The following is a 16175-nucleotide window of genomic DNA, read 5'->3' as shown; positions in this document are numbered from 1 at the left end:
CGCCGTCCCATATTCTTCTCTTCTTCCTCCTCAGGACGTAAGCCAAACAGCCACACTGTTTTTCCATCTTTCTCAAATTTTCAGCGAGTCGTCAAGAAGATAGAGTCAATAATTGTTCTGTCAGTCTTCCTCAATATGGTCTAGGTCAAGGTCCCATTACAGGTGTACAACCAACTGTCTGCCTACGGAGAAGCTGTACGTCGGACTTCATAATGGGAAAAGGATCTCGGCAAATTGGCCGTACAAGGTGGAGTTCATGGCAGAGCAGATTAGCGGCAGCAATGGTAATAATTTTGTGTATCAAGTTTTTTTTACTTGTACGTGTACTGCAATGTAGATAATGTACTCATTAATACTTATACTTTGCCTATATGAATTGAATTTAAAAAAAAAATGAGCGGAGAGACCTTGTGGTCTCTTGAGGGTGGGTGAATAGTTACGATCGATTAAAGAAAGGGTAAATATCATATTAAACCTTGAACTATTCTCACTTTATCAAAAATACCCTCAAAGTTTCGAAATGCTCTCTAAACCCTTAAAGTATCAAGGTTTTATCAAATATATGCTGCATCTATTTTTCGGTCACCAGACCGGATGACACACTGTAATTTAAATACTATTTTTTTAATTTATGTCATTTTATATTGTATTTTTTTAATCAATGTCATCCATACTATCCCTCTCTTGTTGGATTTGTATACTGAAAGCAAGAACGTTTTATGCTTGTATACAATGTTTCTTAAGTTCACTATCTAATCTCCTATCTGATTGTGTTCATGATTGCATATGTATGTTCTCTATCTCTATATAAGTAGATTATATGGTGTGTTGTAGATCACAGAAGACCATATAATTGGAATAACCTTAAGAGATATAATATAATCACAGCCGAAATAACTCTAGGACAAGTTATTGGTTTAGGCTGCAGTATAGATGGAAGTAGTTTGTCTTGGCTACTTGTCTATACTGGTACGTCATTACGTATTGATAGGACCACAGTTTGAGATGTATTCTTCTATCTGACTTAAGTGAAGAATCAAGATCTCGGTGACTTATAAATCTTAATACTAATAAGTATTCAGATATATATATTAATTCGTATATCACTTTGACTTACTATGGGTGAAAGTTATATGCTAACTCGAGTACTCTGTATCTTGGGTGATAGCGGTTAATATATGATATTTGATTATCTGTATTAGTACCCGTATCCGGTATAGGATAATGACATCCCCTTAAGGAGCTCAATAAGGTTTATTACGCTAAACCCTGCAGGTTGATTAAGTTCAGGCGTAATAATAAAGTTTGAGTGGTACTGCTTAAGGAATTATTAAGAGATTAATTAATTTAAGCTGTCAGAGCTCTAATTAATTAATGGATGTCGGATATTTTAAATACGGAGATTTAATAAGTCTAAATACAAGCCCCCGACTCATCACCGGCAATAAAGGGGTAAGTCAATATCGGTTCTCTAGTGGAATGAACTGATATTTATAAATTAATTATGGTCTGGGCTGACCGTAGATAAATTAATTTATTTGAGGCCCATCTTTATTCCTTGTATCTGGTCCCTGGACTGGTCCAATGTCTCCTAGCCCTAGAAGGAGAGAAAGACGCCTCCTACACTAATTCTGTGCCCACACGTATTTAATTTTATTTTAAATACAGCTGTCAGCTCTCAGGAAAACACACTGATAAAATATTAGGGTTTTGAGAGCTGTGGGGCGCAGGGAAGAAAAAAAAAACGTGTGGGGCTTATTTCTCTCTTGGGACTTTCATAGATCGTTGTCCATCCAACGGTGAAAGCTGAGCGGGATACAGTCGAGAAGATCAGAGCTGGAGTCAGATTTTCGCAGGAAACCAAGTTCTGGCAGTCTCCGTAAAACGGGCATAACTTCCTCCACAAAACTCCGATTCAGACGAATCAGGCGGCCACGGAAAGCTCTTTCGAAGACGAAGAAGTCGTATTTCTGCTCAAAATACGATTGGAGGTCGTTTGAGGGGTCAAACGGAGCGTTGAATTTGGCTGACCTGTTCAGCGACAGATTGACGAATTCTTCTGAATTCTTCAGGTATTTCTGAACTCCAACGTGCAGCTGTTAAATTCATAGGAGCATGTTAGGATTTAATCGTTGTATGGTAAATTAATAATAACCAAGAAACGATCATCGGGCAAACGGAACGTTAATTCAATTTAATATTCCTTCATCTCTCTCTGTCTCTGTCTCTGTCTCTCTCTCTTCTCCGCTGATTATCGCCGATTTTCGTTGCCTCCGGCGCGGCGAGGCCAGAGACGTCTCGAGTCGACGACGCTCGATCAATTCCTGAAATAGAAAATAAAAAGGGAGTTTATGATAACACTCACTTTTCCATGATTTTTAATGTTCTTATGATATTAATTTTATAGAGAATTGAGTATGTGATGATTATTTTGTGCTTAAATTATTTTATCTTGTGAAATATGATATTTTTTCGTACTTTGGTGAATTCTACAGAAATTTAGAAGCTGAATTTGGCAATATGGTCTTAGTGAAAGTTGTAGATCAACTCGATACGAGTTCGTGGGTACAAACAGTTTGCAAATCGGAGTTTGAACGAGGGAGATATGACCGAAACAAGAAAGTCGCGCAGCAATGAATAGTGTCCGACAGAAATTTTCGAATTTTGGAAAATTTTCGGATTTTCTCAGTAGTTTTAGTTTCGAGTTTTGTAGTGTATTTTTCCCCTGTGCCAGTGTGCCTATATATAGGTCATTTTCAACCATTTTTATCATTAGTTCTGCTCTGAGTTCAATTCATTGTTTATAATCTAGAAGTTTTTGGCACATACGCTACACTAAGTGATACCATTGATTACGCTACGTCTCTACGTTGATGATTTCATTTTAGATATTTGTTGGTAATTGGTAATATTGATGAAAACGAAATTGATACTAGAAAATTAATGTATGATTTTGAGTTATATTAAAGTTCCAAGTTCTCCAAAATGAATTTTAGTATTTGTTCAAGAGACAGAGTTGTTATTCTAAAATAGTGGCCAATCTGACTTTCCACGTTCAATTACATTTCCAGTTTTCAAACCAATTTTTCTCTCTCTCATGGCGGACATTGGGGACAGAGACCAACCGCTGACCCCGGCCGGCCGCCTCTTCCTGCAGCCGCAAATGAACCAGATCATTTCCGCCGTCCTCGCCGTCGAGTTCCCAATCGACATCGACACCTTCAGAGCCGAAGTCCAGAGCTCAATCATGTTCAAGCACCCTAGGTTTTGCAGCCTCATGGTGCGAGATTCCTCCGGCCGCGAACACTGGCGCCGAACCGCCGTCGACATCGACCAACACCTAATCGTCCGCCACCACCCGCTCAGCGACGATCCGTCGACCTCCGACGAAGACGCCGTCCACGAATTCATTGCCGATCTCGCCGTCTCCTCGCCTCTCCCCGCCGATAAACCGCTCTGGGAAATCCACCTCCTAATGGCGCACAAAACCATGATTTTCCGCGTGCACCACGCCCTCGGCGACGGGATCTCCTTGATGTCCTTGCTATTGTCGTGTTGCAGGAGAGCCGACGATCCGACGCGCCTGCCGTCCATCGGCGGCGTCGGTGCCGCGGCCTCCGAGCAGAGGCGGCGGCTGAGCGTGCGGGCGTTGGTGATGGCGGTTTGGTATACCTTGGTCTATGTCGTGGAATTCATCTTGAGAGCAGCGTGGTGGAGAGATAGGATCACCGCCGTGAGCGGCGGATCAGGGGCGGAGCTTTGGCCGCGGAAGCTGGCGACGGCGAGGTTCCGGCTCGACGACATGAAGACGGTCAAGCGAGCGGTTGCTAACGCGGTGAGTTTCTCAAAACCGTCTGATATTCCTGTGTTTGGATTTACCACCGTTGGATTGATTTGCTTAAATATTGTGGACCTAAACTGCTTTCCAAATTGAGAAATAAATTGTTTTTAATTTGCTGGCAATAAATGATGAGTTCATTTTAGCGATAGCCAAGTGGGCCGATGAATTCGATATCTTTATTTTCTTCATTGTTGAGGTGAATTTTTGTCTCTTTCGGCAATTCAGTCCTACCGAAGAATGCGGTGCTTCAACGCGATGATTAGAATTTAAGGATATATATATATATGTTTAAAAAATAATAAATATCATTTTAAATTTCAAACACTTTTTGTATTATTAATTATTTCCTTTTTCTCATAAAAAAATATTACATATCACTTCTACTATCACTTCTATTTTAAGATATGATTCCACATATTATCATTTTTCCTAAAAAATAATAAATTATCTTTTTCACTCAAACATTTATCTACCAACCATTTAGTATCATCTCAAGTGATACTCTTTTACAAAATAAAAGAAATATATCATAAATTATTTAAAAAATAATTTTTTAAACCTTAAAAGCCAGATATTGTGAATTGTGGAGCTTAAAAAGTATTGTGAATCTAGCCGGTGATCCAAATTTTTTAGCCTGTAGGTTTGGACCGGATCGGACGTAGAGCTTGATTAAGGTTGTTTTCTCATTATGAATAACCGCGTCACTCCCTATAATTGCATTGTCAAATTCATATATAGACTGTTAAACATATAAAGACAAACTGTGTAACTTATTGGTTTGTAAAAAAAAAATGGTAATTGTGATTACTTTCATACTATCATTGTCCGTAAAAAAAATTATTCATATTTATTATTTTAGGACATTCATAAATTTTTTTTGGACAATTTTTAGCAAATGAAGGGTCTCTTTTCCACCTCACAATACAAATATTATTATTAATGCTAATTTTTAAGTAGAATTATTTTTTTCATTCATAATACATTCAATTATTTTTATTAAAATTTATCAGTTTTTTCTTTAAATATATTTTGTGTTAATGCTCAAAAGTCAGATATCGTCTTTCGAGTTCTTGATGATCATGAGATGAGATGATGCTTAGATGAAAAATGAGATCTTAAATTAATTCTTATCCATCAATATATTAAAAATGTACAAAAATTATATAAATGAGTATTTTTACTATTCTAACAAAAAATTAACATTTAATTGACGAATATAATTAAGATTAGTACAATGTAAATTTTATTACATTAAATTAAATTAATTAAAAATTAATTATATTATACAAAAATAATATAAATAATTCAAATTATAAATTAAAATTTCGTCGAATTTCGACGAGTGATATACTAGTTAGGTAAAATTCACGACCGTATGTGTCACGTCATGCTAGTGGAGTAAAGTCTCTGGAACCGTGGGGACGAAATTTCTCGAACCATGATAAATACTCCCTCCGTCCACGAAAAACATGCCACTTTGCTTTCGGCACGGGTTTTAAGAAAATGTGAGTAAAGTTGGTAGTGGAGTAAGGGTCCCACTTTAAATGTGAGTGGAGTTGTGTGGATCCTACTACTAAAAATGGAAGTGGCATATTTTTTGTGGACGGACGAAAAAGGAAATTGTGGCATATTTTTGGTGGACGGAGGGAGTAATAAATATGCAACTGCCCAACATGTGACCACCATCTTTCAAAATGAAAAGTACTAATTTATTACGAATAATCGGTCTATTATTTTCCTAGAGAGTTAGGGAGTATATAACTATACGTTTTCAAAAAAAAACGTTGAACTCTCAAAAAACACCATAAATTAAAGAGGTGAAATTTTTTATACCCACTTTGTTAAGTCAAAAATTAAAAATGTCCACTTATTATAAAAATTTGATCCTATGCCCAAAATACCTAAATTACCCTTCATATCTCAATCAGTGTACTTGTAAGACAAAAAATAGTCAGTTGTCGGAAAGTAGGTTGCCGCCCGGGCGGCAAGCTAACCGGAAAAGTAGCTTGCCGCCCGGGCGGCAACCTACTTTTCCGACAACAGACTACTTTTTCTTACATTTTTCTTATACATTTGTACTTTGTCTCAGAAAAGTGTAAGACTTTACACAAAAAAAATGATGCAAAGCCATCAAAATTCAAGGGCAATTTCGACTCTTCACTTTAATTTGGATATAAGATCAAATTTTTATAAAAAGTTGGCATTTTTAATTTTACACTTAACAAAATGGACAATTTTAGCTATTGACAGTAAATTAAACCCCAACACCTATGACAGTTTTCAAATTTAAAAATATGGACATGGTAATTGATGGGTGAAAAGTTGACCCACGCTTTTTCGTGTAAAATATCTTTTTATATACATGCACATGACATTGATATAGAGGGGATATAGCATAACTTAAAGGATCTAGACATGTATCGAATTCTTTATAAAAAAGACTTCATCAAAGTCCATTGAATTTGTGTATCTTTCTTGAATTGATCCAGGTCAAATAACAGTATTGTACATATATGTGTGGGGGCGTGCCCCTGCATCTTCTTAATCAAAACTTAATATGAAAATAGGAATTTGATCTTCTTGGTATATAGGTGATGATCAAACTCGATCATTCAAATTTTGCTTGATAGAAGAGTACAAGTTCATTTTGCGTTCTGCTCAGCATAATTAAGCTAACAAGTATATAAGTGATATAATCGATCACCACTGTGCTATAGCCTATATATAGAGAGAGAGCAAAATGAGATAGCGATTGTATGTTTGGTGCAGACCGTTAACGATGTTCTTTTCGGGGTAATAACATCCGGCCTGTCGCGCTACTTGGACACGAGATCACCTAAAGGTAGGCGCGTCTAACATGTCGAATAGAGTCACAAAATTAAAGTAATTAAATGAGATTTGATGTTTTGTGGTGGTGTATAGCTCTGCCTGAGGGGCTTCGGATCACTGGTCTTGCAATGGTGAATTTGAGGCCACAATCAGGATTACAGGTAATATTAATTATTCTCAGCTCGCTCTGCCAGTCACACCAATCTCAACCATTGTCTCGTTTCAGGATATATCGAAGCTGATGAATGGCGACTCTGAAACGCGTTGGGGCAACAAATTTGGGATGCTTCTGTTACCTGTTTATTACCACAGAGGCACTTCGGATCCAATCCAGTTTGTCAAGAGAGCCAAAGCTATGATCGACTCGAAAAAGCTTTCTTTAGAAGGCCCTTTCTCCTACAACATTGGCAACTTAGTCATGTCTCTTTTCGGACCAAAAGTGAGTTTAATTAAGAGACATTCTTGAAACAAAGAATATAAGCTGAAAATATTTTCCTTGCTCGTAGGTTGCTTGCCTTCTCAATTACCGCATCCTTTGCAATACAACTTTTACTATGTCCAACATCGTCGGCCCTACTGAACGCATCATAATCGCAGGCAACCGTGTGGAGCGCATAAGCGTCACTTCAACCAGCCTACCACATGTAAACTTTCTTACTTGCACTTTTGTTTCAATTTTATAGTTTATGCAACCAACATAGCACGTATTAACACAAAATCTTTTGGTTTCCCTGATTCCATTACCATATGAAATCAATCAATATATATGTTAAAATTTGATGTGTTGTCTTCTACAGGCAATCACAATGCACATGGTGAGTTATGCAGGAATGGCCGACCTGAAAATCTTAGTTGCCAAAGATATTATCCCGGACCCCAAAACTCTTGCAAAGTGTTTTGAAGACGCGTTGCTCGAAATGAAGGAAGCTGCTAAGGCTCCAACCAACTAGTGTTTTCAGTAATCATGGTGTATCAAGTTTCATATTGTAAGTTAGAGGTTCATAGCGAGTGGTGTTGAAGTTATAGTTGTAAAAAGTATGCCCATTGAACAGATCCACCATTAATATAGCACCAACATTATTCCCTTCATAAAAAAAAAACCACATTGTACCAGTATGAGTTGCTTGCCTAGACGATGCACAACAACACAAGCTTCACCATTCATCTTCCAACTTGTGTTTTAAGTTTTGCATGAATTGATATATCATGAAAAAAAAAAAAATAACAAAGAAAAAACCTTGAGTTCTACACTAGTAATGTTCAAGAAAGAGAAAGATAATAATCTAATCTATATAATAACCTTAAGGGTCACACACTTTTTGAAGGTATTAATTAAAGGATTGTGTGGGGTACACTTGCCAAAAAAGGAAATTGGTACTCATTTCGTGGACGAACGAAAAAGGAAATATGGTACTTATTTTGTAGACGGAGGAAGTATAAAAGATGAGTTTTATCCCTCTCTTTTTTCTCTCTCTTTTTCCACCAAATTTTCACTATTTTTCTTTTCTTTTTTATAATTTTAATTCTATTCTAAACATCATCAAATTTTATTTATGAAAAAATATTCCGTATGCATCTTAAATTTAAATTTGTGACAATATCTTTAATATGACAAAAAACATCAAAAATGAATTTAAAACGAAAAGGTTAAAAAAAATTAAAATATTTTATTTTCTCTCTCTCCGGTAAAATTTTATAGTAATTCTTTATTTATGTTTGTGTATGAAAATATTTATTTATTTACTATAACGTGTATTACTCTATAATACATGTGTAATATTAATATATAATTACTATAATTATCATTACACTTTATATATGAAGTTGAAAATCTACATTTTTATTAAGTAATTGACGTGGATTATTTTAATTTATGTTATTTTTAAAATATATTTTGCATTTATTTATATTTTAATTCTATAAAATATTTATATTTATTTATTCAAATATGTCGTTAATTTCAATGTTCGTCGTACATCGCACGGATGGTCGTACTAGTGTTCAAAAAAGAGCAAGATAGTAATCTATCAAAATCAAACTATAAATAGTCAAGAAAGAGCAAGATAGTAATCTATCAAAATCAAACTATAAATAGTCAAGAAAGAGCAAGATAGTAATCTATCAAAACCAAGCTACTAATAGTCAATGCTAAACTCCATAATAAGTATAGTCAATTTATGGGGAGAATAGAGAAAATAAATTTATGTGGAGAATAGAGAAAATTATTAATTCAAGGGCATGGAAAGCCACTTGCTGCGTTGAGGAGCGTTGGTTAGGACAGCCATAGCCTCCTTAACTTTAGTTGCAAGAGATTCAGGTGATTCGAGCAAGTGCAGAACCTCAGTCTGATCCATTTCTAGAAGCATGTCTGTGACTTTACTTGCCATTGCAGGCTCCAGCTGCCCAACCAGAGGGTATAAATTTACGCCCAACATCTGTACACAGAAAAAACTAAGGTAAAGAAGCCAAAGGCATAATTTTTGAAACATCAACTAAGACAAATCCATACAGTTTTCTGGTCACGTGGGGAAGCATTTGCGAGCTCGGATGCCAAAGTTCCAACTGTGTTGTGCATTGGCGTGACTGCACGAGTTCCTTGTGAAGTGGTGACATTAGAGCTTCCTAATCCCCTTAAAGGCATCTATTTTGTAGTAACAAAGTGATTAGCGATGGAAAGTTTAAGGAGAATATACGACAGCTGAAAATAGCACTAACCTGCTGTGCATCGGGCGTTGCATCATGGGAAACATGAAATTTGGAATCAGAGGTACAAACCTCTGCGGATAGACGAATTCAGGTTGTGCAACATTGCCATAGAAAATCGGACGAGGAGGAACCACTGAAGGCACCATCATGGTCGGGTGCATGCTTCTGGAAAACATAGACTGGTAAAGAAAATCACAAACTCTTAGTCCTAGTCCTTGAGGTCACTATTGTATACATAAATTAGAATGAAAATCCGAAAATAGACTATAGAGAAAAGCACCTGCAACCGTTGATGATACAGAACGAGAGTTGATTGCAAATGGGCCTGAAGAGGCTGTTGGACCAGCAGCAAGTATGAGAGTCGGCCCAAATGAGGAAGGCCCAACTGAAGATGGCGCAGCTATGCGCACGAGAGCTCCACCCACAAGATTCAAAGACTATGTGATGTATTAGGGTTATTAGTTGTTATTGTCCTTCCAAGAATGGTCCCCTCTCATGTCTCTTTCCTTTCTGTTAGGATGGCTGAAGAGTGCGGCAGTAGTATCAGTTGTTGTCTCCACTTTTGCTATTTAGTATGTTGTTTGTATGAGGATTGGTTCATCTCATGAATGAAAATTATCCTTTCCTCTGATATCTTCTTTCTTCACTGGAGTCTTGGCTCACTCAAAGTAGTCCCTCTCTATCATTGGTGCTTTCATTGTTTTCATGGCTAACCCTGAGATTCTCGCCGCCCTTCACGCTTTACAGACCCAACTCACCACTCACCTCTCCACGTCTGCAGAGCAGCTGGCGGCCACCAATGCAGCTGTGGCAGATACCAACTCCGTCCTCCAACGTTTCATGTCCGCCATGGAGTCCCACATCACATCAACGGACACTTCGTCCTCCTCCTTTCGGCACACGCGGCAACCGCCACCCCCTCCGCCGCTGGAGCCTGATCCACCGGTGCAACCACCATTCCGCTCCATGAAAATGGAAGTCCCGCGTTTTGATGGCTCCGATCCAGCCGGCTGGATCTTTCGAGTGGAGGAGTTTTTCGCTTTTCACAACACTCCGGAGGACCAACGACTGCGCATAGTCTCATTTCACATGGAGGGCCGCGCTGCATCGTGGTTCCAGTGGATGAAATCTAATCACCTTATTTCCACTTGGCCGGTGTTCCTTCACAGCGTTCGCCATCGTTTTGGCGCATCTCTTTATGAAGATCCTCAAGGCGCTCTGTCCAAATTAACACAAACGGCTTCGGTGAGCGAATTCCAGGCTGAGTTCGAGGAGCTCATGAACAAGGTTAAGGGCATTTCTGAATCATTGCTTGTTAGCTTCTTCGTCACGGGATTGAAGCCCGACATTCGCCGCGAGCTTTCGTTTACAAAGCCATCCACCCTTATGGAGGCCTTTGCCCTTGCGCGTGCCTACGAAACTCGATTGGCAGAGACGCGAACTGAGCAACGTTGGCTCACACGCACGCCGGTGAAGGCGGTACCCATTTCTTCGGTACCTTATTCCCCTCCGACCCCTCCTCTGTCACCTGGGGGAAGCACCAAGCCAGGGGAAACTCATAAACCACCATCGCCGCCGCTGCTCAAAGCGCCGCCACAGGGTTCTACCCTTCCCATTCGGCGTTTTTCTCCCCAAGAGCTTCGTGAGAAAAGGGAGAAAGGCATATGTTACAACTGTGATCAGAAATGGTCCCCCAACCACCGTTGCCGTAGTCGTTTCTACGGCCTCTTAGGCACAGATGATGAGCCAGAGGTCAACGACGTTGAGCATGATGCTCTGTCCACGGATGAGATGATCGAACCCACGCTCCCAACCCCCGACGCCGCTATTTGCGGTGATATCTCGAGTCTTCACACACTCTCCGGCCTTGGCCGGCCCCGTACCCTTCACCTCAAGGGCACCATTCATAGGCGCGCGGTGCGAGTCTTGGTGGATAGTGGGAGTACCCACAATTTTATCCAACCAACGGTGGTTCAAACTCTCCGCCTTCCGGTGACAACGATACCTCCGTTTCGTGTCTACGTCGGAAATGGAGACTTTCTCTTATGTTCTCAATTGTGCTCGGCGATTCCGATTGAAATTCAAGGGCAGAGTCTCTCCGTGGATCTCCACGTGCTCCGAATCGCTGGACCGGCTGTCGTCCTCGGCATCCAATGGTTACAGACGTTGGGCCCGGTTACCCACGATTACGCCGCCCAAACCATGGTTTTCCATCGCGACGGCGTGGCTACGACCTTGAAGGGGGACCCTGCTATCGACGTCCACCCCATCTCCTTCTCCCAGTTGACGGCGGCGGTCCAAGATAAGGAGATTGGTCTAGTGTATGCCATTTACATTAGGGCCGGCCCACACCCTGATGGGCCTGTTGTGATGCATAAATTGGAAGGCCCAAATGAGGAAGGCCCAACTGAAGCCCCTGCACCTCTTTTGGCCCTCCTTGACCAGTTTCAGATGCTTTTTTCACCACCGGTGGGGCTTCCTCCGCACCGCGCCATTGAACATCGAATTCATCTCAATCCGTCGACAGCGCCAGTCAACGTGCGACCCTATCGGTACCCCCAGTTCCAAAAGCAAGAGATGGCTAAGTTGGTTGCTGAGATGCTTGAACAGGGCATCATTCGCCCGAGTCACTCGCCATTTTCTTCGCCGGTCCTGCTCGTTCGAAAGAAGGATGGTTCCTTCAGATTCTGCGTTGACTACCGTGCTCTCAATGCAGTGACGGTAAGGGATCAATTTCCTATTCCTACAATTGATGAACTGTTAGATGACTTGGGGCAGGCTCGGGTATTCTCAAAGTTGGATCTCCACTCCGGGTACCACCAAATTCGAGTTCACCACCGAGATATTGCCAAGACGGCGTTCCGTACCACAGACGGCCACTATGAATTCTTGGTGATGCCCTTCGGTCTTTGCAATGCGCCGTCAACCTTTCAAGCGACCATGAATCGCATATTTGCCCCATTTTTACATAACTTTGTTGTGGTTTTCTTTGATGACATTCTCATCTACAGCGCGACGATGGACGACCATATTTCTCATCTGGAGCAGGTCCTCCGCTGCCTTAGCGACCATCAATTTGTGTTGAAGGCTTCAAAATGTGAGTTCGGGAAGTCTTCAATAGCATATTTGGGGCATATTGTGTCCGAAGGGGGAGTTCTTGCTGATCCAGAGAAAATCACGGCTATGCAATCATGGCCGACCCCGCGCACTATCAAGCAGCTCCGCGGCTTCTTGGGGCTAACAGGGTACTATCGGAAGTTTGTCCGACACTACGCGAGCATTGCTGCACCACTCACCGATCTCCTCCGCGTCGGTTCATTCTTATGGTCCCCGGAGGCTGAACGCGCGTTTGAGAGCTTAAAGACAGCCATGACCACCACTCCGGTGCTCCGACTCCCTGACTTTTCCATGCCTTTTGTTGTCGAGTCGGACGCTGCTGAGACCGGCATAGGCGCGGTGTTGATGCAGGGCGAGCAGCCCTTGGCTTATTTCAGCAAGAAGTTGTGCCCACGGATGCAGGCGGCGTCGGTGTACACCAAAGAGTTGCTAGCAATTGTGGAGTCAGTGCACAAGTGGCGCCAATACCTCCTCGGCCGTTTCTTCATCATCCGAACTGATCAACAGAGCATCCGCGAGTTAATGCAACAAACTATTCAGACGCCGGAGCAACAGAAATATGTACGGAAGTTATTGGGATTCCATTTCCGTGTTGATTACCGGACAGGAGCATCCAATCTCGCTGCTGATGCTCTCTCTCGGCGCCCAGCATCTGGGGCTGATTCCATTGGAACAGAGGAAGGTGCTTCCTGTTCTCTTCTGAGCTCACCTGTGCCCGAGATTCTAAATGCTATTAGAAGGGAGAACTCCGAGAAAGAAGATCTCTGTGACCTTCACAGCAAGTTTGAGCGCGGAGAACTGGGCTCTGAATTCTCAATAGCTGGTGGACTCCTCCGTTTCAAGCACCGCATATATGTAAGTGCCACGTCGGCGTTGATTCCTCAACTTCTCAAGGAAGCGCACGCCACTCCCATGGCTGGGCATGGGGGCGTCAAACGCACTCTGGTGCGGTTAGCATCGTCGTTTTATTGGCCCCGGATGACCTCGGCAGTAAAAGAGTTTGTGGCATCATGCCTAACCTGTCAACAGACGAAATACTCTCCAACACCGCCCGCCGGGCTCCTTCAACCCTTGCCCATTCCGACTCATGTGTGGGAAGATGTCACTATGGATTTCATCACCGGTCTTCCGCCAAGCCGAGGGTATACGGTGCTACTTGTGGTTGTCGACCGACTCACCAAGTTTGCTCACTTTGGATTGCTTCCGACTTCTTTTACAGCAGCCAAGACAGCAGCTCTGTTTTTGGAAATAGTGGTGAAACTGCACGGGTTCCCTACCTCTATCATCTCTGATAGGGATCCCATCTTCCTCAGTGCATTTTGGCAACAACTTTTCAAGTTGAGTGGTACTACCCTTAAGCATAGCACGACGTTTCATCCTCAAACCGATGGACAAACGGAGGTCACCAATTGGACCATTGAGCAATATCTTCGCTCCTTCACCTTGGACCAACCCGAGACTTGGGCTGCGCACGTGGGCTGGGCTGAATTCTGCCTTAACACTTCTTACTGTCATAGCATACGGATGACACCCTTCGAGGCCCTGTTTGGCCGCCAACCTCAGATGATTCCCCATTATGCAGCAGGATCGACCAAAATCCAGGCTCTCGATGAGCTCTTGCAGCAGAGAAATGGCATACTCCGGCAGCTTAAGGAGAATCTCCATCAAGCTCAATCTCGGATGAAACAGCAAGCTAACCGTCGCCGGCGTGACCTCGAGTTTCAGGTGGGCGATGAAGTTCTAGTGCGGTTGCAGCCATATCGCCAAACCTCAGTTCGCGGCAGACAGTCGCCCAAGCTGTCCCAACGTTACTATGGGCCTTTTCCAGTCACCGAGAGGATAGGGAAGGTGGCTTACCGTCTAGAGCTCCCTCAATCCAGCCGCATCCACCCGGTGTTCCATGTCTCTAAACTTCGACGGTTTATTCCATCGGGCACCACTCCTATATGCACCTTCCCAGCTGAGTCCTTCGGCTCCCGACCCATTCCCAAACCTTTGGCGATTTGTGGGGAGCGACAAATTCTGACGGCCGCCGGTCACCAGCGCCAAGTCCTAGTTCAGTGGCATGGCGAGCCACCGGAGAATTCCACCTGGGAACCTTGCGAGGACATGCAACGGCAATTTCCTACCTTCAACCTTGAGGACAAGGTTGATTCAGAAGGAGTGGTGAATGATACAGAACGAGAGTTGATTGCAAATGGGCCTGAAGAGGCTGTTGGACCAGCAGCAAGTATGAGAGTCGGCCCAAATGAGGAAGGCCCAACTGAAGATGGCGCAGCTATGCGCACGAGAGCTCCACCCACAAGATTCAAAGACTATGTGATGTATTAGGGTTATTAGTTGTTATTGTCCTTCCAAGAATGGTCCCCTCTCATGTCTCTTTCCTTTCTGTTAGGATGGCTGAAGAGTGCGGCAGTAGTATCAGTTGTTGTCTCCACTTTTGCTATTTAGTATGTTGTTTGTATGAGGATTGGTTCATCTCATGAATGAAAATTATCCTTTCCTCTGATATCTTCTTTCTTCACTGGAGTCTTGGCTCACTCAAAGTAGTCCCTCTCTATCAGTTGATGTCTAACTTCCTTTCTTTCTGCAATGCTAACATAGATAGGCTTGTTGCCTATCATCTTTCCATTCATATCTGAAATCTACAAAAATACACAAAAAAAAAAACAATTATTTCCTTTTTGCTTATCTCGAGTAGAATGAAATAATAATAATAATAATAATAATAACAACAACAACAACAACAATAATAATAATAATAATAATAATAATAATAATAATAATAATAATAATAATAATAATAATAATAATAATAATAATAATAATAATAATAGACTTACTGCTCTTGAAGCCTCTTGGCCGGTAGAGAATGCGACAAAGCCATAGCCTCTGTTTATCCCTCTCAGATCAGTCATAACCTTGAAGATACAAATTCAAGAATGAGCTACAAACACAACAAAAAAGTATTGAATGCATAAGAAGTTTCCAACTAACCTTGCACGACGTTATGATGCCAAATGGAGAAAACATTTCCTTGAGCTTGTCATTGTCAACATCATCATCTATATTCTTGATGTAGACATTGTTCATCCCCAACGACCTTTCAAGAATCTCTTTTGCAGTCGTCCTGCGCTTGAGCTTCATTTCTAGCTCCCTCTCAGCTTTCTTCTGAGCTCTACCAACATACCATTCATTCCCACTAAATTCTCGGCCATTAAGAGCTTCAACAGACCTGGCTGCATCCTCTGCATTGTAGAAGTTGACAAATCCAAAACATTTTGAGTTTCCTGCTTCGTCGCGCATCACTGCCACACTGGTCATTGATCCAAACTCTCCAAATACCGACTTCAAATCTCCCTCAGTTGTGGATGCCGAAATATTCTTCACAAATACGTTGGTGAATTTTGCCACCCTCTCCTGCTTGCTGACATAAGGCACTACATGTAGCTCTTTCCCGTGCAACAACATACCATGCAGATGTTGAATAGCTCTGCCAGCATATACCTCCTCCTTGTACTGCACATAACCGTACCCCTTTGATTGACCACACGAATCTGTCTCAACTTTGCATGACAAGATCTTTCCAAATGGACTAAAAATATCGTGTAGACCTTTGTGGTCGATTGTTTTATCCAAATTCTGCAAGAGATGACTAATTTAGTTAGGATTATAAGCCTAA

The 16175-nt window shown here is 41.6% G+C and overlaps 3 protein-coding genes across 3 annotated transcripts; 1 reads left to right on the top strand and 2 right to left on the bottom strand.

Moving 5' to 3' along the window:
* Nucleotides 1-2754: 2754 nt before the first annotated feature.
* On the top strand, nt 2755-7786 carry LOC131000847 (wax ester synthase/diacylglycerol acyltransferase 5-like). Its single transcript, XM_057926967.1, has 6 exons — nt 2755-3835; nt 6611-6683; nt 6764-6831; nt 6897-7109; nt 7177-7314; nt 7468-7786. Exons 1-6 carry the CDS (start codon nt 3098-3100, stop codon nt 7618-7620), a joined length of 1383 nt encoding a protein of 460 aa, XP_057782950.1. The 5' UTR covers nt 2755-3097; the 3' UTR covers nt 7621-7786.
* Nucleotides 7787-8797: 1011 nt separating this feature from the next.
* Nucleotides 8798-9311, bottom strand: LOC130998053 (polyadenylate-binding protein 8). The gene is made up of 2 exons (XM_057923490.1): nt 9180-9311; nt 8798-9105 (listed from the first exon to the last, which is right to left on the bottom strand). The coding sequence occupies exons 1-2, from the start codon at nt 9309-9311 to the stop codon at nt 8896-8898; spliced, it is 342 nt and encodes a 113-aa protein (XP_057779473.1). The 3' UTR covers nt 8798-8895.
* Nucleotides 9312-15030: 5719 nt separating this feature from the next.
* On the bottom strand, nt 15031-15964 carry LOC130998052 (polyadenylate-binding protein 8-like). Its single transcript, XM_057923487.1, has 3 exons — nt 15491-15964; nt 15337-15414; nt 15031-15138 (listed from the first exon to the last, which is right to left on the bottom strand). The coding sequence occupies exons 1-3, from the start codon at nt 15962-15964 to the stop codon at nt 15031-15033; spliced, it is 660 nt and encodes a 219-aa protein (XP_057779470.1).
* Between the last annotated feature and the right edge of the window lie 211 nt (nt 15965-16175).

This window comes from Salvia miltiorrhiza, chromosome 8 (assembly GCF_028751815.1).
Source record: "Salvia miltiorrhiza cultivar Shanhuang (shh) chromosome 8, IMPLAD_Smil_shh, whole genome shotgun sequence".
Classification (NCBI taxonomy): domain Eukaryota; kingdom Viridiplantae; phylum Streptophyta; class Magnoliopsida; order Lamiales; family Lamiaceae; genus Salvia; species Salvia miltiorrhiza.
The sequence above is the reverse complement of the archived record's forward strand: the minus strand, read 5'-3'. Positions and strand labels throughout refer to the sequence as shown.